Source organism: Gymnoscopelus microlampas, assembly GCF_963454915.1.
Source record: "Gymnoscopelus microlampas genome assembly, chromosome: 13".
NCBI lineage: Eukaryota > Metazoa > Chordata > Actinopteri > Myctophiformes > Myctophidae > Gymnoscopelus > Gymnoscopelus microlampas.
This window is the reverse complement of record NC_139950.1, coordinates 30,481,528-30,504,027: the sequence shown is the minus strand read 5'-3', so window position 1 is coordinate 30,504,027 and position 22,500 is coordinate 30,481,528. Positions and strand designations below refer to the sequence as shown.

The following is a 22,500-nucleotide window of genomic DNA, read 5'->3' as shown; positions in this document are numbered from 1 at the left end:
TCTTATCACCCGACAGGGGGGAGTTTCCCTGGTTGGACATAGCGCGTGGAAGGAACACGTTATTCCAACCAGTTCCCTTCTCCTCCATCAGGCGCCCCGGCTGACCAGGGGGAGGCAGTATAGTGACCAGGATTACTACATGTTTTTGTGAGGGTATTAACTACCCTAGGAGACACGGGGAGAACATGCAAACTCCACACAGAGGGACTTTTTTTTTTTTTAGGGACTTTTGACATGAATTTAATTTATTTATGCATTTATTCATTCATTTTTTGGCATCTATTGTTAATTATATCTCCATTATGACCATGGATATGCTATAAAAGTGTGAAAAACATATTTTTCATTTCAGCTCATCTTTAAGCATTCAAACAAACAACCTCCCTAGAATCTTTATTATCTCCTGGACCACAAATAGCTGGTTGCTTAGACAGATGAGTTCATTGTTTACCTGGTATCCAAGTTTCTTCAAGGCACTACTTTGTTCTCTTTGCACTCTATTTATGACTATTTACCTTGTTGTGTATTGACTATAGATCATGCTTACTCTGCTTATTTCAATTATAAGCCTTTGAGCCTTGGATTAGATCAAAAACCACATCAAAAAGTAGACTGGCTTCACTCTGCAGTACCCGCATCTCAGTAGAACAACACACACTTCTGGCACCGGTAGCTGTCCGGATCGACTACCACAGTTCAATTCCAGCTGGGGTTGCATGTCCTTACTTCCTCTCTGCCCTCAGTTTCCTGTCTTAGGGTATCCTATTAAATAAAGCAAAAACTGCCTTCAGTGTCTGTCCTCTCCTCACCCGTGGCCATGTGTTGTGCTGTGTAGGCAGAGGCTGCTGTAGGCAACAGTGTCCTCTGCTACACAGTTCGCAGCAGCCCACTCCCTGACCTCACGGGCCTGAGAGCCTGACATGTACCGGCAGCAGACCCAACAAGCCTCCCGGTCTGTTGCACAAATATCTTTGGAAAGTGCTTGGGCGAAATTCAAGTCTCCTTGACCACTTGAGCCCTAGCGGCCCTTTTCTGGGTATGCCATAATAAGCAAAACATACCGCAAAAATAGCAGATCTACAAGCTCATGGTAAGTCGCAACGCGTTACTTGTTAGCTTGTAGATCGGTTATACTCGGTGAAGAGATTTGGTGTGGAGGGAGGGAAGGGGGAGGAAAGATAGACCCCTGGTGGACCCCGGTGAACAAAGTATACGCTGTATAGGGTTTAAGTGGTTGAAAAAGGCAAGGCACTGGAAACAGGCCATAAGAATGGACACAAAGTTCTTCTTTGGGTTCAAACTTTGGTTCAAACTTTGGGTTAGGACCAAACTGGGTTCACAGGGGATATATATATCTATCTAACCATCTATAAAGAAAGACAAAATAAAGTTAAAGGCCTTGAAGCTGTTACAGTGGGAGTAACAACTCTTTGTACTACGTCTCAACACTCGCCCCTGGACCCTGAGCTGTTATAACCTCACCAGGCTTTCCACCGCGGAGGAAAACCTGGTATTCATTCTAAAACTGAGCCGTGAAACAATCGTGTTCCGGTGGTGTGTTCGGGTTGGTGTCGCATTGTTTTTGTTCCCCACGTAATGCGGATCAACTAGTTCGACTCGCTAGTCGCGCTACGAGTTAGAATAAAAGATGGACATACCAAACGATTATTATACCAAAAGAATGAAACGAGTACACCCTATTAACCACATTTTAAACTAGGGGAATCATTTTGGAGGTGCACGGCACCAGAGGTTCCGGTCGCGTGTTCAATCGGCTTGATGGTGTAAAGTTATTTACGCTTCCAGACCGGATCAGAAGAAACTCGAAAATGGTATTGATTCCAGGCTAGAGCTGTTAGACATTCATTGACAACCTGGACAGCATGAGGACAAGCGCTTTCATGCACACAAACGCACATTAAATGTATGCGTGTGTATAAATATATGCACACTATTACGACGAAAAGATACAAGGACAAATTCATCACCGTTGCCAGTGATCAGTATCTACTGTCCCATGTAAGATGATCATTCCTGTGTGCGTCTGTATGTTCGTGCACACATGCATGTGCACGTGCTGAACACAGCTGTCATGATGCGTCAATTATTCTAATGGAAAGTGCCTTGTCTGACAAAAGCCACTATCTAGGAATCACACTTACATGTCCATGCATGCATACACACACACACACACACACACACACACAATTTCTTCATAAAACTTGCAGAGAGCATCCCATGTGTGCATCAGCAAAAAATGCCGCCTACATCCAGAAGGTTGTGAATGAATGCGCAGCATTTCCTTTCATAGACAGAGAGAGAGAGAGAGAAAGACAGACAGAGGGGGGGAGAGAGAGAGAGAGAGAGAAAGTCAGAGGGAGAGGGAGGCAGGGAGAGATCCATTCCCTCTTTATTTCCATTGCATTTCACTCTGCTTCCTCTCTAATCTGCCTCTATGAAACTCAATTAACCTCTCTCTCAGTTCACTCCAATTCAGAACTGCTGTATGGCAGAAAAATTATATCTTCAGTCAAAAAAAATTGGTCACACTCCGCATTAGAACTGTGTGTGTGTTTCTGTACCTCTCTGTTGTTTCAACTAAATGTGTAATGAGTAAGACTGCAGTCTTTGCTGTATCACGAGCCGGACAGTGAGTCAGCATCCTGACCCACGCACTCCCATACACACACACACACACACACCCACACACACACACACACACACACACACAAATATTTAACATACGAAGCAGACAAACTCATTCCCCCACACACACACAAGCACTCTGGTAGGATGTGTTGTGACTGGGGGCAATGTGTTCCTCTTAATATGCACAGACGGCTGTCTGAGAATCACCCTGGCAGGCTGTGGCGTGCATGCACACGCACACACAGTTTGTACAGACAATCCTGCACACTACTATACATGCACACAGATACATAGACATGGAAACCTTACTGTAACAGACACACACACACACACACACACACACACACACACACACACACACACACACACACACACACACACACACACACACACACACACACACACACACACACACACACACACACACAAAGACACGCCCACATACAAACCAAGACATACACATATTCAGACATACAAACCTAACGGTAGAATGCTCATTTAAATATTGTGGTGTAAAAATGCACTTTGTTGCATATGCTTGGATGTATGCAATGTGCATGTAGCAGCACCACAATTATGAAAAGTACACTAATGGCTGTGGCTGAACTTGGCTGTGGGTCTCCTCAGGTTAGACAATCTGGATCTTGCTGCTGAGGAGAGGATGAGGAGGAAGCTGAACGCTATCCTGGTGAACCCCCCTCCTCCACTCAACAATGAGCTAGCAGGGATGAGGAGCATTCAGCCACAGACTCATCCCTTCTCTGCACGCCAAAAAGCAACAGGCTCCACAACCAAGCTTGACTTCTATAGGAGAACTTAACCCATTCAATCCGGAAACGCATCTGTGTCATTTTAGATTTTAGCTATAACCATTATTTTATACTTGGGCTATTCAAAAAAATAATGAGCTTGTAGATCTGCTATTTTTGAATATCCAAAGAAAGTTATCAAAAATGACACAGATGCGTTCCCGGATTGATGGGTTAAGATCACTGTCTGTTCTTTTGGTTTATTACTACCTCCTGCTTTGTGCACTTACACATGGACTACTAGGATGTACACTAGAGAACCTTGACTGATAGCCGTTAAGGATAACTGTTGTGAAACGTATTTATATTCATTGATGTTTATGTGTCACGTACTTTGTGAGCTTGTAGATCTGCTATTTTTGAAATCTTTTGAAAGTGAAAGTGATTAATTCTGTCTGTGGGTTTGATATTTAATCAATGAAAATGTTCCTCCCGACAGTGATATACTCATTATATTCACTGTTGCTGATAGTCCGTACATTGTTATATTCATTGGCAATAGATATTAGTATCATCACTGTTGGGTGTATGTGTATGTGCAAAACTGTTACTTTTCAGGAAATGGGAACATTTTTACCTGTGTTCCAATGGATCCAATCTAGTTATTATTTAGTCACAAGCTCTTGTTAATACATTTCATTGGTTCAATATTTATATAAAATCCTCACACACACATAACCACTTTCAATTTCACAAGTTTTTTTCCCAACGTGAGCTTATAGATCAGCTATTCTCAGATACTTTTGCATGACACTCTTGTATGAAGTAGTTCATTTGAAAAAAAAAAAAAAGTTGATATACATGTATGGTGACACTGTACAAGATTTCTACCCAATAGTCAGTAGAGCGCCGTTCCACTAGTTCAGAGCCTTTGACTAGTTGTTTGAGCTGCACGCGCGCCAGTGAATGCGTCTACCTCCGTATCCATCAAAAAACAACCATTCGCATCTCCCAACACTTACAAAAGATGCGGAGTGTCAACAGTGTGAATTAACATAGGAATGACCCTGGCTGGATGCATATCAATGGTTCATTGTGTGACCTGCTAAGTACTGTAGGCATAGCATACTATCAGATGTTCTCTGAAGCAGTCCAAAGAGAATGTTCGTTTAATGGCTTCATGAATTAAATTACAGAGGTGACGTCTGCAAGGTAAATGTAGGCTATATGACAACACTAAAGTGCCCCCATTATGCAAGTAAATAGAATAACATTCGACATTGTGGTTTAATAAATAGGCCTACATATTAAAGAGGTTATTTAAATGGGCGATCGCTCACGTGCGCGTGTATGTGCGAGCGTGTGCACGTGCGCGTGACATGGCGCTCGACTAGTAAACAAATCCACAGTACACCACTGCCAACAGTAATGATATTTGGACTCAGAGATGATCAGAGCTCTCCAGCAACTGATACATCAGGGGAAATTTAATTCAATGTTTAGGTTTGAACGGCGGAGAAAACCAGCGGCAACAAACCTACCGCTTTGACAACCAATCCTGATACCGTCCCAATATGAAGGACCTTCGTTAGCGTTGGTTCTGCGATGCTGTTATTGTTTACATTTCAGAATTGCTTCCATGCAGTTTTAACCCATTCTTTGAATTTAGATGTCACCAGATGTCTGCCTACGCGAGACTACCGTCACTGCTGTCGCTGCTATGACACCTGAATTCCCCACCGGGGCGGGGATCAATAAAGATTTATCTTATCTCATCCAATCATCTTATAATTTATGATCTTATCTTAAGTCTGTTAGGTGCCCGTGTCACTTCCTGTAAGTGAGCGAGAAGGACCATCATTGGCTTACAATGCTGGAAATCCCCCTGCTCTTTCCCTCTCCCCCTGCTTCCTCCCTCTCCCCATCTCCCCCTGCTCTCTCTCCGTCTCTTTTTCTCACACACACACACACACACACACACACACACACACACACACACACACACACACACACACACACACACACACACACACACACACACACACACACACACACACACACACATAAATTACCACCAATGGATACATAAACCAATGGGCAATGGCATACATTAGTCAAATGGAAAGCTGTACAATGTAAAATGTGGTCATCACTATAGACATGTCAACACAGAGCACTTTCAAGGAAAAACTACTACTTTTACGCAGGCTTGTCTGGGTCTGTTTTGGCCCACTGTGAACACTTTGGACCACCCGCTACAACAAGCACTCAGAGTTCACTGAGCACAAAGGAGAAAAACAAAAAGCAGGAAGAGGGAATATGCAGAGATGCGTGTTTGTGTTTATGTGTGTGTGTGTGTGTGTGTGTGTGTGTGTGTGTGTGTGTGTGTGTGTGTGTGTGTGTGTGTGTGTGTGTGTGTGTGTGTGTGTGTGTGTGTGTGTGTGTGTGTGTGTCAAAGCTCTTTCGTTCCAGTCTCTTCCACTCTCTCTTCCTCTCCTCCAGTCTCATTCAGTGAAGCTGTAAGAGCTGTAAACAGGATGTGTTGACGATGCCCTCAACCACCCCCCCAGGTCACATGACCCCTCCCCCCCCCCCCCCCCCCCCACTGACAGACGATCTGAGAACATTGTAGAAAAACTCGGGACAAGACCGTCCTTTCGGATGACGGTGAACCAAACTTGCATTTCACGGGCTGCTAAACATTACGGCTAGAATTTACATCCCACGCCGGGTCTCACGCCATTAATTGTGTGTTCCTGCCAGTGTTTCATCTCTCAGCCCTGATGCTGCATGGTCAAATCCCCAGTGTTAATGTAACAAATTGTCCACACTCAGATACAAAAGTATAAATTATTATGATTTTTACTGTGTGTCAGCAGCTCAGTGTACATTGCGCACACACAAACACAAACACAGCCCCCACCCCTCACCTGTGCATTGTGCACAGACTGTACGTGCACAGTCACACTGAATGCCCCAGACACAACCTGTTTAAAGCACACACGTGTGGCCTGGCAGCCGTCAGCAGCCGGCCAAGCTAATATAATAAATATAATAATAAGTAGAGAAAGCTGCACATTCCTGAGGGCGCGCACACGTGCACGCACGCACGACACACACGCACACGCACATGGGAGGATAATCAAACATGCATGTGATCACAGGTACTCACTAGCAAACATGCATACTGTACAGTACGCATGCACGCTCACTCCCACTGGCAGAGCATGGCCATTTAAACCCCCCCCACCCCCCCGCCCACCACACCCCCCTACGCCGGTCTAGACATGAGACCGGGAAAAGGCGGGATGGAGAAGGGAGGAGTAAAGAGAGACAGAAAGAGAAACAGAGAGAGAGATGGAGAGAGGAGGAGAAGTACATACTACTCACCCCGCTTTTGGAGCCATCCCTCTTTAACAACGGTGACATCGCTCATGGTTCCTTCACGCCGAGCCTGATGCCGCTACACGCCTGCTCCACACAGAGAGAGAGAGAGAGAGGGAGAGAGAGAGAGAGAGAGAGAGGGAGAGAGAGAAGAGAGGAGGGGAGGGGGAGTGGGGGGGTAGGGGGGGGATCGGCTCTCCCAGCCTCCGCCTCGCTCTCCTCCCTCCTCCCTTCCTTGCTTCCTCTCTCTCTCCTTCTGCGTTCTCTCCCTGGCTCACGCAGTCTTTCACTCTCGCTCTCTCTCTCACTCTCGGACAACACACGTGCAGTGCCTGTGTGCGTTGTGCGTCGTGTGTGGTTTTGCTTCCGGTTGTGGCTTATCTTCCTTCCTCCTCCTCCTCTTCTTCTTCTCTCTCTCTCTCTCTCTCTCTCACCGGCAGTGACTCAGCCTGGAAGGAAGTGAAAGGAGAAAGGAAATAAAAAAGGCACGGATTTAGTTTTTTTCCCTCCTTCACCTCTGTTCGTTCATTTGTTCGCTCCCTCTCTCTCTCCTCCAAAGCCCTTTTATACAATCTGACAAGACAAACAACTAAGTCATTGTAAGGACAAATACCCCTCCTGCCCCCCCCCTCTCTCTGAATTAATGCAGAACTCTTGACAGAGCAACAATTGACCTTGCTGGCAAAACAAGTGCGCTCTCCTCATTCATAGATTTTTGCTCCGTGCTGGCAGCCAAGTCCTGTGTGAGTGTGTGTGTGTGTGTGTGTGTGTGTGTGTGTGTGTGTGTGTGTGTGTGTGTGTCTACAGTATCGTCATGCTTTTTTGCGCTTGAGGCTGTTTGCATGTTTGTCCATCAAGCAAGTATCTCATCGTAGAGTGTACAAGTGTGCGTGCTTCTGTGTGTATGTGTGTGTGTGTGTGTGTGTGTGTGTGTGTGTGTGTGTGTGTGTGTGTGTGTGTGTGTGTGTGTGTGTGTGTGTGTGTGTGTGTGTGTGGGGGGTTTCATGCGTGTGTACGTACATGCGTGTATGTGTGAGTTTGGGATGATTTGTGCGTGTGTGGGAGGTGGGAGAGCATCTCGGCACAGTGGAGTAGGTCTCGGTCTATAAATAGCAACAAGCGCCAGTATGGGATGCTCTTCATGGTGTGTCTCTCTCTCTCTCTCTCTCTCTCTCTCTCTCTCTCTCTCTCTCTCTCTACCTCTCTCTACCTCTTCTGTGCCAAGCACCGGCTCTGCACCTCTCTCTCTCTCTCTCTTTCTCTTTATCTCTTTGCACCTCTCTCTCTCTCTCTCTCTCTCTCTCTCTCTCTCTCTCTCTCTCTCTCTCTCTCTCTCTCTCTCTCTCTCTCTCTCTCTCTCTCTCTCTCTCTCTCTCTCTCTCTCTCTCTCTCTCTCTCTCTCTCTCTCTCTCTCTCTCTCTCTCTCTCTCTCTCTCTCTCTCTCTCTCTCTCTCTCTCTCTCTCCCTCCCTATCTGTCTGTCTCTCTCTCTCTGGCGCCCCTCCCCTCTCTGCATAGCGGTTGTGTTCACCTCAAATGCACCCTACTACACTGTACATTACGCTACACTACATTGCTGGGTTTTGAATGGAGACCGGTGCTAGCTTAGCCGTTAGCTGCAATCTAGCCAGCCCGGATCAGTATTCACATCAGCTTGCGTCTGCACTGCCACGGAACCGCGGAGTCATAATGGAGCCTAGAACACACACACACACACACACACACACACACACACACACACACACACGCACATACACACCATTATAGACATAGACACAGGGTTTCCCTCACGTTTCCTTGGACAGAAATATTTAGTCACCTTTATGAAAGCAGATGCCTGCATGTTTCTTAGTATTACTAATACTTCATGTCACGGAGGCCACACTTCTGTTTTTGACAAAAGCATCAAATGGCTGAAATATTAAGTCTATAAGCTCCCTTTATTTACATTCACTTTATACAGGTTGAGGTTGTCTGAGTTCAATCTGACATGAGACCTTTTCATTTCTCTTACCAATGACAATGACTTTTTTTGTATTACATTTTTATCCCACGATTTTGTAACCCCTATTTTTTACACTCAGTGCCAATTATCTATGTAATCCTGGGCACTACCTTCCCTCTGCCAACCTAGGGAGGCCAGGGCCGAGCTCATGCCGCCTTCAATGCATGAGAGCTAACTGACCTTCTTGTCACCTGACAGGGGAGTTTCCCTGGTTGGACGTATAGCGTGTGGAAGGAACACTTTATTCCAACCAGTTCCTTTCCCCTCCATCAGGCGCCCCGGCTGGCCAGGGGGAGGCAGTATAGTGACCAGGATTACTGCATGTTTTTGTGAACACGGGAACACGGGGAGAACATGCAAACTACACAGAGAGGCCCTTTTGCCAACCCCACCTAGGGTATGGGCACTGATGACGCGGAGGAGAGGACACGCCCCCAGCGCCCACAGCGTCTCCCTGCGGGAATCAAACCCAGGACATTCTAGCTGTGAGGCGACAGCGCTACCGACTGCGCCACCGTGCCCCCATCTTCAAGAAGTACATGGCCAAATAATACTACACTCAACTAAATCCTGGGGTAAGTTATACATTGAAACGCTTAATAAGAAATTCAACGCCTTCACGTACATCCCTAGCTGGGATGAAACCATACCCTCTCCATGGCACACTTTTACTATATTTAAGTCATAGATGTAGCACACTTCCTGCAAGCAGAACTCAATATCCTTCACAGAAATTGTATGTATAAATAGTAAACACATACAGACTGAAAACAACAACAACTAGAAAAAGTGCTCCTCGGAGCACAAGTCTCCGCCAGCAGACTTGTGTTGGGAATGTTGGGAATGTTCTAATTCTTATGTTCTAATTAGAACATGTTACTGTGTCATAGTAACATGACACAAGTGTCCTATCCGTGTCCTATCCGTCTGTTTTATCCAAACCTTAGTTGGATAAAACTGGTATCCCCACTTGGAGTTACTGTATAACTGTCCTATCCGTCCTGTCTGTATAAGTGTCCTATCCGTCCTGTCTGTATAAGTGTCCTATCCGTCCTGTCTGTATAAGTGTCCTATCCGTCCTGTCTGTATAAGTGTCCTATCCGTCCTGTCTATGTAAGTGTCCTATCCGTCCTGTCTGTGTAAGTGTCCTATCTGTCCTGTCTGTGTAAGTGTCCTATCCAATTGTTACAGTATCCGCCATTTCTCAGCCATTTCGTGATTATTCCTGTCTTACCTCACTTTGAAAGAGGCAAAGACTCTTTCAAAGTGACACATGTATTTATAGCCCGTTATATGTCACTAGCCAATCAGATCACACTATTTCACCGTATTGTCAAGTGTCACGTGAGGCTCGACCAATGTTTGCTTGGCTGACGGAAAGTGAAAACAAACTCTCCTGGCGGAGACAACTAGAAAATGTGCTCCTCGGAGCACAAGTCTCCGCCAGCAGACCCGTGCTATTTTAACCAAAGGAAATCACTTACCCTATCTTTAACCATAGTTTTCTACAAATGTTCAGATTCTTAGATTAGAACATCTAAGGATTAGAACATGTTAGCTTGGCTAACATGTTCAATCAGCCAAGCTAACATGTCCAATGTTAGCTTGGCTGATGGCACTGATGTCACTTCAAAACATGTAAATAATGTTTTGAAGTGACACACATATTTATTGGTCTCTATTTCGTCATGCGTCTCGCTAGCCAATCAAAGCACACCCTTTCAACATATTGTCACGTGTCACGTGAAGCTTAACCAATGTTAGCTTGGTGGACACACGGAAGGACGAGAACGAAAACATAGTCTCCTGGCGGAGACAATAACAGTGCAGATTCCTGCACAAATTAACAGAAATGAAAATGATTCATGTTGGTCAGAACCTGGTCATTCTCATATTTTAAACATGCTGCTCCAGCCTGGGACTTCATGTTGCATTGTAACCGGAAAAGCTACTTTTAGCGTCAGCCTTAATCTGGAGTAGCATGGCCCAGATCACTGTTAAGTGTTACGGACAAGACATGGCACCAAGTACTGTCTTAACCCATTCAAGCCGGAACACATCTGTGTCATTTTAGATTTTAGCTATTATCTTATACTTTGGCCATTCAAAAATAACAGATATACAAGTTCATAGCGCGGCACCGAGTGCCAAATACATATCATTTTTGAGGTCCTTGACATGAAAAAGTTTGAGAACCACTGATATTATAGCAACATACGTTTTTCAGAAAACTGTTAGGATTTAGAACATTGGTTCTCAAAGTGGGGTCCGGGGACCCCCAGGGGTACTTGCGGGGGTTCCAGGGGTCCCCAGCTAAATGATCGATAAGAAGCAAATGGACCCTTATGGGTCTGTAACTCTGAGAGTTAAGTTAACATTGATTTTACAACATGAATTTGGGTCCCAGAGATAGAAATGCCATTAAATGGGGGTCCGTAGCCCTAATGCATGTCAAACTGGGGGTCCTTAAAATGTATCTTTTCAAATGGGGGTCCGCGGGCTAATAAGTGTCCATTTGGGGGTCCTTGACATGAAAAAGTTTGAGAACCACTGATTTAGAAGACATTTAGATGCGTTCCGGGATTGAATGGGTTAATCTGTTAGGGAGCGAGGAGGAGAGGAGAGGAGAGGAGAGGAGAGGAGAGGAGAGGAGAGGAGAGGAGAGGAGAGGAGGACTCCTGGTGCTGCATCATGTCCTCCAGACAGTGGCTAACCCCTTATTCACGAGGCAGCCGTTGCTATGGTGAGCCATCCATGCCAGGGGAAAGCACCCAGCACATAATCATGTTGTGACAAAGAGGAAGTCCAGAGGAAAGACAGAAGCACAAAGAAAGAAAGGAGAGCAAGAGAAAGAAAGGTCTCACAAACAGGGAATAAAAAGAAGGATAGAGAGAAGCAGTCAAGGGGGGGCGCGCACTGCAGACAGTCAGACACCACCATTAATCAGTCTCACTCTGGGTATGTCAGGTGACATTGCAAGGCATTGTGGGAAGGCACTAGAACCAATGTGCATAGCACAACAAAGCGTGCCCACATCTCTCTCACACTCATTTCATGTCAGACATGCATTGTTGGTCCCAACAGTTTGTTGATGTTTATGAAGGTTACTACTGCTTAGCTGCTCATCACTGCATCACAGATACTGGGTCTGCTCTACTCTGTAGCCATACCAAAACAATGCTATTATTTACAAAACTGTGTTCATATAGAGGCCACTTGTGCTGCTGATGGCCTGGACATTGACACACTATACTTCTGGACCCAACTTGGATCTTTCCTGCTTCGCCGCTATCTAAAGAAAATAATAGAAGAATGAACTCCTCTCACAAAAAAAAGAAAAAAAGAAAAGAAAGATATATAGTCTAATAAAGGTGTGGCCCCCTCCATGTCCATTATTTAGCTAATATTGCTTGTTAGCAAGTTACAATACGTAAAGTTTGTGAACGAAGACACACAAATGAAATCACAATGTCTCTATACAGGAAAAAAATGCATTGACAAACTGGTGCGGTGACGTCTAATCTCCTTTGGCCAAATGGAAATAGTAATCTTTATAAATAATAAGTGTTGGTGTAAGAGATTATCTTCAGAATTCTGTTTTTACATCACATTATCAACTGTGATCCAACTTTCACGATCTTCGCTACAATAAGAAGGATGCAGTACTTTTTATTGGACAGTCATAGTAGCCAGAGCCATTCAAGGACAGTTGCGTCACCTCCGTTCACTTCATCGGGCCAGGTCTTCTACATAAAGCCTTCTATTGGCGAATAGTGACAAAGCCCTAAACCGGAAGTTTACGGAATGCACTGGAGTCTATGAGCGTTTGTAACTATTTCCAGTTTACATGAACCACGTGACCGGCACTGTTTCTGCCTCCTCATTGGCGGAACTCTCCAATACAAGGCTCTGATAGTAGCAGCCTATACACAGACATACAGACAAACCCTGGTCTAGACGGCTTCGCCTTCAGCCACATTATAGTGAAACAAGGAGAACGACGATAGTGATCCCCATCTGGTCTGTATGTATCTGTTTGAGGATCCTAGGTGTGAAATGTTTGAACAAACCCTGTTTTTTGTAGCGCTGTGTGCTGGGCAATATACCAAGTTCTCTACAACAAGAAGGATATAGTTTAATGAATATGTGAAAAAAATCAACATTGATATATTGAAAATGTTGTTTTTAATGTGCCTTTGAATAATGTAAGGTAATATAATTCACCATTTCACCATCATCTCCACTGTGATGTCATATGATTATTGCTTTAACCTGTGCTAATCAGAATTATGTTTGCAGCTAATAAAGACATACAATATTAATGCACACTGTTTGAATGTCAATGTTTTGGTCTACAAAGATTGTGATCACTTAGAGTGGAGCTCAGTTGTTGGACAAAGGGGAAGCATCGCTTCCTAAAAACTATGCTCCTGGTCTCTGGATAGTTAAACTCACCCAGAACAGTGACCTCCCATCAACTGTACAGGCACAGCAATGAGCGTAGACCAAGGGTTGCCAAACTTTTCAGGCTGCAACCCCCCAAAATAATCATATTTGAACTGGGGACCCCCCACACTGAAAAGCACTTGGAATTGTAGCCATTACATTTAGTCTGACTCGGTTCCACAGATAAATATTGTGAACTGCAAGCTCACAGCGCCTCGCACTGCGAGTTTGAATCTGGTGTTCAAACCAGTGTAATAAACAGCTTTCCCCCACTGTCATTCTTTTTTTTTGATTAGCTACCGGTACATCAATTCCTAGAAGAAAAGGCAATGCCCTGATTTATGCCAAAATCAAAGAATCGTTGAAGTCTCAGTCACTGTGTACATCAGAGTTTAACAAATGTACAGAGCCGAAGGTTATCCAATGAGTAAATTACATTTCTTAAATTAACTTCCAGGAGATGCCCCTGAAAGTCTAGTTTAGTGAGACGTAATTAACCTGAACTAATAGCTTAAAGATAGAATCATGTTTCACCTGTTGTTTTCCCCTACTCCCTTTTATTTCAAAACAGTGAAACAGAGATCTGGCATTTTGCTCCTTGGCCCCCTTCTGTCCTCCTAGCCAGGTTTAAACTGAACGTCAAGTGCAGGGCGGTCCCAGACTGACACCTGTCTTTTAGGAGTCTTGTGTTGTTGTTTTTATACGGCTATAATATAGCCATATTGTGAGGTATGTGGCAGGACTTCACTGTCTAGTTAAAATAGTCAGCCATGGTACAGTGAGTGGGGACATTCTCCATAATTGTCAATCGTTGAGAGAATAGTATCAGTGCTCATCTTCATCGTCAACTTTAGCAGTGGCAACATCATCACTGTCTTCACCACCACCATCATCATCATCATCATCATCATCATCATCATCAACAACAACAAAAAGCTGCCTCCCGAGCAGGTAGTGAGCACTTCATATACATTCTCATGTACTGTACCGTAATCTATTTGAATGATCTGTCTGTTGTTCTCCAATTCTATTTGGTCTATATCAGTGTTTCTCAAACTTTTACATTTCAAGGACCCCCCCCCCCCAACTCTTGACAGTAGCCTATACAAATGGAACTAACAGAGTTACAGACTTACGGAAAGGTAAGGGTAAATTTAGAACCCCCTCAAGGAACCATGAGAGTCCCTGGACCCCACTTTGAGATCCACTGGTCTATATTAATGTGGGCTGTTGCCCACTAGTCTAGGAGGACAGTCCTGCTGCATCTTACGTCACACAGCTGACTGGAAGTCAAAGTGACGCATGTTGCATGCAGCATGATGATGATGATGACAGAACAGAACTGGACGCGTTGACACTCTAAATGCACCGTCAACACGGAGTCTGCAGTGTCAATGTATCCATTTATAACCCCCACAGTGTGTTAATGTAACCAAATGGACCCTTCATCACGGGTCCATTCGGTTACATTGTTGCACATTCTCGGAGAGAGTTAATCTGTTAACACAACAGTCCCCAGGCTTGTCTGTCAGCCACACGGGACCGCCCACCCTGCTATGGTAACAAACACAGTTGCAATGTCACACAAGTTGCATGTCATGTTTACCAAACATTCACCACAATAAAGGGATATAAATATTTACCTGTCGCTTTGTATAGAAGGTGCGATGGAATTCTCCTCCTCAGGGCACCTGCCGTTGAACAGACCCCCCCCTCCTCTCCTCTCCTCTCCTCTCCTCTCCCCCGTCGGGTCGGTCAGAGCAGAGCTTCAACAGCTAGAAGTAGACAGGCTGAGGGGGGTTAACTCTAACTGTCTGTAACCCGTCCCGTTTTCCTTAATAGCCCTAGTCTTTAATTAGCGTTCGGGGTCGAGGACGAGGCTGAAAGACCGTGGGATGGAACACAAGTCAGTCTCCCGGCCGACGAACGCAGCTGAAGTCGGAGGAAGATGCTATTATAAACCGAGCAACCTGCCGCTGGGTAGTAACGCTTTTTGGGACTTTCAAGAACACTCGTGACGTCAGTCAGCCGCCAGTAACAACGCCCCCTCTCTCTCTCTCTCTCTCTCTCTCTCTCTCTCTCTCTCTCTCTCTCTCTCTCTCTCTGCTGGCTGCCTGGCTGTCTCCTCTCTCTGTCCCATGCTCTGTCCACTCCTCTGTCTGGATCCCATAAGCCGGAGGGACGGTCGTGCTGTGATTGGCTAGTTGGTTGTCAGAGGAGACGACATTTTTTCTTTCTTTCTTGTTATTTTTTTTTTTAATTATTATGGCACCGAGACAATATTTACATTAAGAGTATTGACTCCAACGTTAACTCAAGTTTAACCAAGTTTCTATAGGCTATTGTCCATACACACACACACACACACACACACACACACACACACGCACGCACGCATGCACGCACGCACGCACGCACGCACACACACGCACACACACACACAACCATACACAAACAATACATAATACCACCACCACCACCACCACCACCACTGACCTTATCTCATGTAATCTTTTAATCTGATTAATTATTATGAATGTATTAGTTTGGGGGGTGAAGTGAGGTGAGGTGAAGAGCCTGCATGTGAGTAGGCTACTTTCTGTGGCATATAGGAGCATAGGCCTACTTACTGTACACCTAACTTTATCATTTATCATGAGAGTAGAAAGGGTCGCTCCACAGAGCGCATATCTCCACTACTAGGCGAGGGCTGCATAAGTCATGGGTTGCAGCCGTCAGGACCAGAGGAAGCTGCAGGAAAAACTGTGTTTCTTACATACAGTTTACACTTTTGCATTTTGTAAATGTGTAATTTGGTGGGAGGGGGGGGGGCGTTTCTGCAAAAATACAAAAAGAGTATCCGCACACCATTATAAATGATTTCATTAAAGAATATTTTTTTTTCACCACCACCACCATCATCATCATCATCATCATCATCATCATCAACAACAACAACAACAAAAAGCTGCCTCCCGAGCAGGTAGTGAGCACTTCATATACATTCTCATGTACTGTACCGTAATCTATTTGAATGATCTGTCTGTTGTTCTCCAATTCTATTTGGTCTATATCAGTGTTTCTCAAACTTTTACATTTCAAGGACCCCCCCCCCCCCCCCCAACTCTTGACAGTAGCCTATACAAATGGAACTAACAGAGTTACAGACTTACGGAAAGGTAAGGGTAAATTTAGAACCCCCTCAAGGAACCATGAGAGTCCCTGGACCCCACTTTGAGATCCACTGGTCTATATTAATGTGGGCTGTTGCCCACTAGTCTAGGAGGACAGTCCATTATAAATGATTTCATTAAAGAATATATGTTTCCTACGAGGTATACATGGATGAGAGAACATGTGACAATGGGTGTAGATTTGAGGATGGGCAGTACCCACAATCAGAGGTTAGCTAACACCTGCATGCAATCTGTGATTGGATGCAAGTGCAAATAGTATCACATCAGTCAATAGGGATACCATGGTAATTACAGCATAAGGCTGAGGGATATTGAACATTTGGTGCTAAAGCTGTTGAAGTATTCAGATGTGTAGCCAAAGGTAGGCCAGAATATTATACATTTAGAAAAAACATTCTCACTATCTCTGAATAGAGCGTCATCGACAGAGACAAATGTCTCTGTTCTCTTGTACAAAAACAAAGGACAAATAGAAATACAATACAGAACACTCCGCAGACAGAATTAACCCCATTAAAAGCAGAGTTAAAATCAATAGCATTAAAATTAAAAATTAAGAGACAAAGTCACAGGAATGGCTTAATGCCATATTCCTTATTTAGGCTGTTATAGGAGCCAATGTATTGAGGGTATGGATGTGGTTTGCTTCCCGTTGTAAAAGCAGATGTTCATGGTTGCCCTCACTATAGGAGGCTTGTCTACTTTTTCTATGCCCACATAGTGTAGACAGCTGATGTGGTGCCCTGCTTTTTTTAAATGGTCTGCCACATGGGATGCACTCATCACCACACCTAATATTGCTGCGATGTTCACTGATGCATGTCAGAAGTGGTCAATTTGTTTTACCCACGTAACGGAGACCACATGGTCATTTTATTAGGTACACAACAAAGGAAGTACTGCATGTAATCACACCACATATCTTGAGTTGTTTCCCACTGTGTGGATGTACATACATACGTCTTGCACTTCTGCAATAAACAGTGACATTCGCTCCTGCTTCTTAGGATGGGTTAAATACAGAGGACACATTTCATCATATATGCAAATGTATTGACAAATACCACCAAAGGAGAGGGGACCACACATTTTTGGTAGCATTTGTGGCACCCCCTATGGATCTAAGTGAAATTGCATTTGTCTCAGGGCTATTTAGGGGCCCTACAGTATCTGATTCTAATTTGGGGTCGATTGGACAATGCATTCATGATTTTTGGTATTCTTTTTTAATAATGGCCCTTCCCGTGAACTTTGGAAGGCAATTATAGCCAATCAGAATTGAATATGAAAAACTGGATAATACATGTTTATCATATGATTCCAGAGATAATGTGTAGCGATGTTGTGAGTTTGGGACAAAATCTGTAGGACTAGTAGCAAAGATCTAGTTAATCAAGGTGGAAATTGGCTTGGCCTTGATTGTACATCCTACGGTACAAGATTTATAGGCCTGTGTGTGTGCGTGGGTGCGTGTGCGCGCGCGTGTGCGTTCGTGTGTGTGTCTGTCTGTGTGTGTGTGTGTGTGTGTGTGTGTGTGTGTGTGTGTGTGTGTGTGTGTGTGTGTGTGTTGTGTGTGTTGATGCATCATCTCGTGCATCATCAAGATGCATCATCTCGTTTTCAAGGGGGTCCTTGAGCACGGTAAAAAATAGAAGTCTGCACACTGTGACTTTGCAAAAGCTCCCAGTCAAGGCTTTATTGATTAACGTGCTTTATTGATTAATGTTGTGACATAGAGTCTTCTTCAGAATGAAGCATGAGACAACATGAATACAAAAAAGGTATGAATACAAAACATTTAAGACAGTGAACAATCAAAGCCATAGATGTTGGTCGATAATTCTACACTGAAGTTAATAAAACAAGTAAGACGCGCGAACGCAGCTTGAAAATAACAATAAGAAGAATAGAAAGGAATGAGTAATTGTAGAGAAGTGGGTGGTACAGTTAAATGAGTGAGAACAGGGCCGCCACAAGAAGAACTGTCCTCAAACTAAGGCGTTTTCAACTTGCCATCCGGCCTGAAATATGCACAAATTACATGGAATTCTTAGATATCCCAATAGATGAACTCGTGTAGATGCTTTTAGATGTGTTTTTTTTTTTACTGTAGCTGCTATATTTCTCTCAGAGGAGTGTAATTAGTCACCCAGGGGCAGGCGGATTTCAGCCACACTGTAGTGACACAGGCAGTGCACACAATACTGCACACAGACAGACAGACAGACACACAACCCGAGCACTGCACACAGACAGACAGACAGACTGCGTTCGCAAACAGGGACCATATCACAACACTTTAATGGCCTACACTAATTTCAACATAGGCTAAAACCAGCAGAACCTCTGGCCCAAATCTTTCACATGGGCCTGTTATAGCGTCACCAGGAGGCCAATTTTTGCAAAAAGAATGTTTTCCTCCTACAGATTTTATCCATATATCGCGCAAATCGGTACACAGTATCTCTATAGTCATGTGATCAAGTCAGATCTGAATTTTTCATATTCCATCCTGATTGGCCAAGATTGACATTTAAAGTTTGCAGGAGTGGCCCGTTTTGAACAAAATGCCGTAAATCATGAATGCAGCATCCACATTGACAGTTGAGAAACATCTTTCTAGGAACAGTGGCAGACTGTCACCATGCCGTCATCCCTCAGTTTAAGCTAATTTATACATTGTCGCACATCCCTTATCGCTCGATGAAAATGACACACTATCAACTGAAAAAAGTGTCATTTACGTCAAGTGTCAATCGTCAAACGAAGGAATAAAATAAAGCTTCTCTCTCTCCCTCTGTTCTTCTCCCTGCCACTTCCAATGCCCTCCATCTTGACACTTCCTTTTTCTTGATTCCACTGTTCCTCTCTCCCACCCTCCTTCCTTACCCCAACCCGCCCCCCCCCCCTCTCTCAGCCCCAGATGGTGTAGAGCTGGGCAGCATTAGCAGAGGGCAGAGGTATGGCATCCAGGTTGGTCTGCCTGGGCACAGAGCACAGACACAGGTGGGGCTGGCACTCCACATCTACGCCGACATACTGCTCTGGCCCCTCTCTCACCGGGCCCCAGGGTTCACACACACACACACACACACACACACACACACACACACACACACACACACACACACACACACACACACACACACACACACACACACACACACACACACACACACACACACACACACACACATGTTCACACGCGTACGTTTTCATCAGCTGGCCATTTGCTCACGGCTGAGCATGTGTTGGGGGGAAGGTGTGCATGTGTGTTTATTTTGTGTGTGTGTGTGTGTGTGTGTGTGTGTGTGTGTATGCACGCAGGAGAGGCAGCACATCGATGCAGGGGGGAACAGTGACAGCTTGAAAAGAAAAAGACCCATAATGAAACACACCGGAATCCTGAGCCCTTCTGCCACTGTTGCTGTGGCCAGACGTGTCCCTGTGTCTCACACACACACACACACACACACATGCACACACACACACACACACACACACACACACACACACACACACACACACACACACACACACACACACACACACACACACACACACACACACACACACACACACACACACACACACACACACACACACACACACATACACACACACACACACACACACACACACACACACATACACACACACACACACACATGGGCAAGTCCACGTACACATGGGCAAGTCCACGTCCACACGCACGCGCGTGCACACACACACACGCGCGCACCCGCACACGCGCACGCGCACGCACACGCACACGCACACGCACACGCACACGCACACATACACACACACACACACACACACACACACACACACACACACACACACACACACATTATAAGCTCTCACAAACTTAAGCTAACTTCTATGAGCACACTTTACTTGCAGTTGCAACATGATTTCTTGTCAGTTTTGATATAAGAATCTATATACTATAGGAAAGAATCTATAACTCAAGGGGAGATCTAGTAGCCTGACACTCAGCCTGAATTTTCATTTCGTTTCACTCCATTATTCAGTCTGAAAGCCCTCTCAATGCAGCCGGTTGCTGAGATGGGGGCGTGGCCAAAGTTTTTTTTTTCAAAGACTCTTTGGCGATTGGTTCGTACTGGATTATCCCGATCCCGATTCGTCGATCAGATTTTCAACCGAGGCTGAGACCTCCTATGAGAGCGTCACCAGACCAGAATCGCCTGAACATATTTTTTTAATGGCCGTGGCTAGCGATTCACGGGCTGGAGCCAGGCTAGAGATCTAGTCTTACAGTACATAACATAATCAAGATAGTTCAGTCTCTTAAAGAGAATTATATTCCCTGTGTTGTGTGTTGTATGTTCAATATTTTGGCTGTCACACTTGGGTACTAACATGTAAACATTTGTACACTCTCCGAGTTACAATGTTAAATTAACACTGAGCATCTTACTGCGTAGCCACAAGTCATTTTGTCAGGTAGAAGCATTTTTTTCCCACAAAGTGATATAAGCACGGTTATATTCCAGAAGGCTTACACCTATATTGTCTTATTATGTGATGTGACATCATTATGTGATAGAGTAAATTACTTCATCTGCCTAAAAGGTTAAATAAGCAGAAAAAAATGCAATTCAAAAACACTATCCAGTAACGTCTTGTCTGATCAAATATGCAGTTAAAACCATTCAATTGTACAGTATAATTGTACAGTACATGTGTTGCCCGAGGCAACACACATCATCACACACCAACATGTCCCACCAACATTTCGCTGCTTGTATATGTAATGAGTGAATGACAAATAAACCCCCCTTGATTATTTGAGTGAAAATGTCAACTTTTCCAAATGACCTCCACTCACTCATTCTAAGGCCTAAAGGTGCCATCTTGAGCCAACTGGAGGTGTGTGTGTGTGTGTGTGTGTGTGTGTGTGTGTGTGTGTGTGTGTGTGTGTGTGTGTGTGTGTGTGTGTGTGTGTGTGTGTGTGTGTGTGTGTGTGTGTGTGTGTGTCTGTGTCGTGTGTGTGTGTGTGTGTGTGTGTGTGTGTGTGTGTGTGTGTGTGTGTGTGTGTGTGTGTGTGTGTGTGTGGCTCTGATCAGTCCTTTCTGTCAGGTTCCCCCTCGAGGCCCCCAGCCCACTTTGCCACACAGTTACAACCAAGGTCCCCAGGGATGTAATGGCATGGTGCCAACCTACACCCCCCCACACACACACACACACACACACACACGTACCCCAGTCTCTGTCCAACACCCCAACCCCCTATGGTCTCCATCATGACTCCACTCCTTGTGTCCTGGTCCCCAGACCACACACGCACGCACGCACGCACGCACGCACGCACGCACGCACGCACGCACGCACGCACGCACGCACGCACGCACGCACGCACGCACGCACGCACGCACGCACGCACGCACGCACGCACGCACGCACGCACGCACGCACACACACACACACACACACACACACACATCCCCTCTGCTGGGGACCCCCTTCACCTTACTGTCCCCTGCACCGCCCCCCCCCCCCCCCCCCCCCCCACCCCCCTCCAACACTTCCACATACCTCCAGCCCCCGTGCAGCCTGGCTCCCCAGCCCCCCAAAGCCCAGGGAAGCAGCAGCCGTGCTGGCCAGCCAGCCCCAGTGCCTCGGACCCCCTCATCCCCTATCCCCGAACCCTTTGATGTGGCTCCAGGAGAGAGAGGTCAGCCTTGCCCTGGAGACCCCCGCATAGAGGTAGAGGCAGCTGCGGTCAGAGAGACTCTTGTACAGAAGTTACAGAAGCACGCACATCTCACACACACACACACACACACACACACACACACACACACACACACACACACACACACACACACACACACACACACACACAATACAGAACAGAGCAGCTGCAGCACCGTTGTCCGAGGTATGTGCAGTACAGAAGGACAGCTTGGGAGTCAGTATGGTCCAGTACGGCTCTGCTCCGCTCTGTTCTGGGTCACCTATTTTGCACTCAGGTGTAAAATGTAGTCCACAGAGGAGCAGATGACAAGATGAAATATATAAATAAAAGTGCCCTCCACACGATA

General features: G+C 45.3%; 1 protein-coding gene across 1 annotated transcript in view; it reads right to left on the bottom strand.

Annotated features, from left to right (window-relative positions):
• The window catches only part of akt3a (v-akt murine thymoma viral oncogene homolog 3a), an 83,411-nt gene extending 68,236 nt beyond the window's left edge, over positions 1–15,175 (bottom strand). The window contains exons 1-2 of the mRNA XM_084077214.1: positions 14,876–15,175; positions 6,789–7,231 (exon numbers count right to left, since the gene is read on the bottom strand). Of these exons, the coding sequence (XP_083933340.1) occupies positions 6,789–6,834 (46 nt within the window). The 5' untranslated portion in view covers positions 6,835–7,231; positions 14,876–15,175. The remainder of the gene's footprint in view (positions 1–6,788; positions 7,232–14,875) is intronic.
• Positions 15,176–22,500: the final 7,325 nt, after the last annotated feature.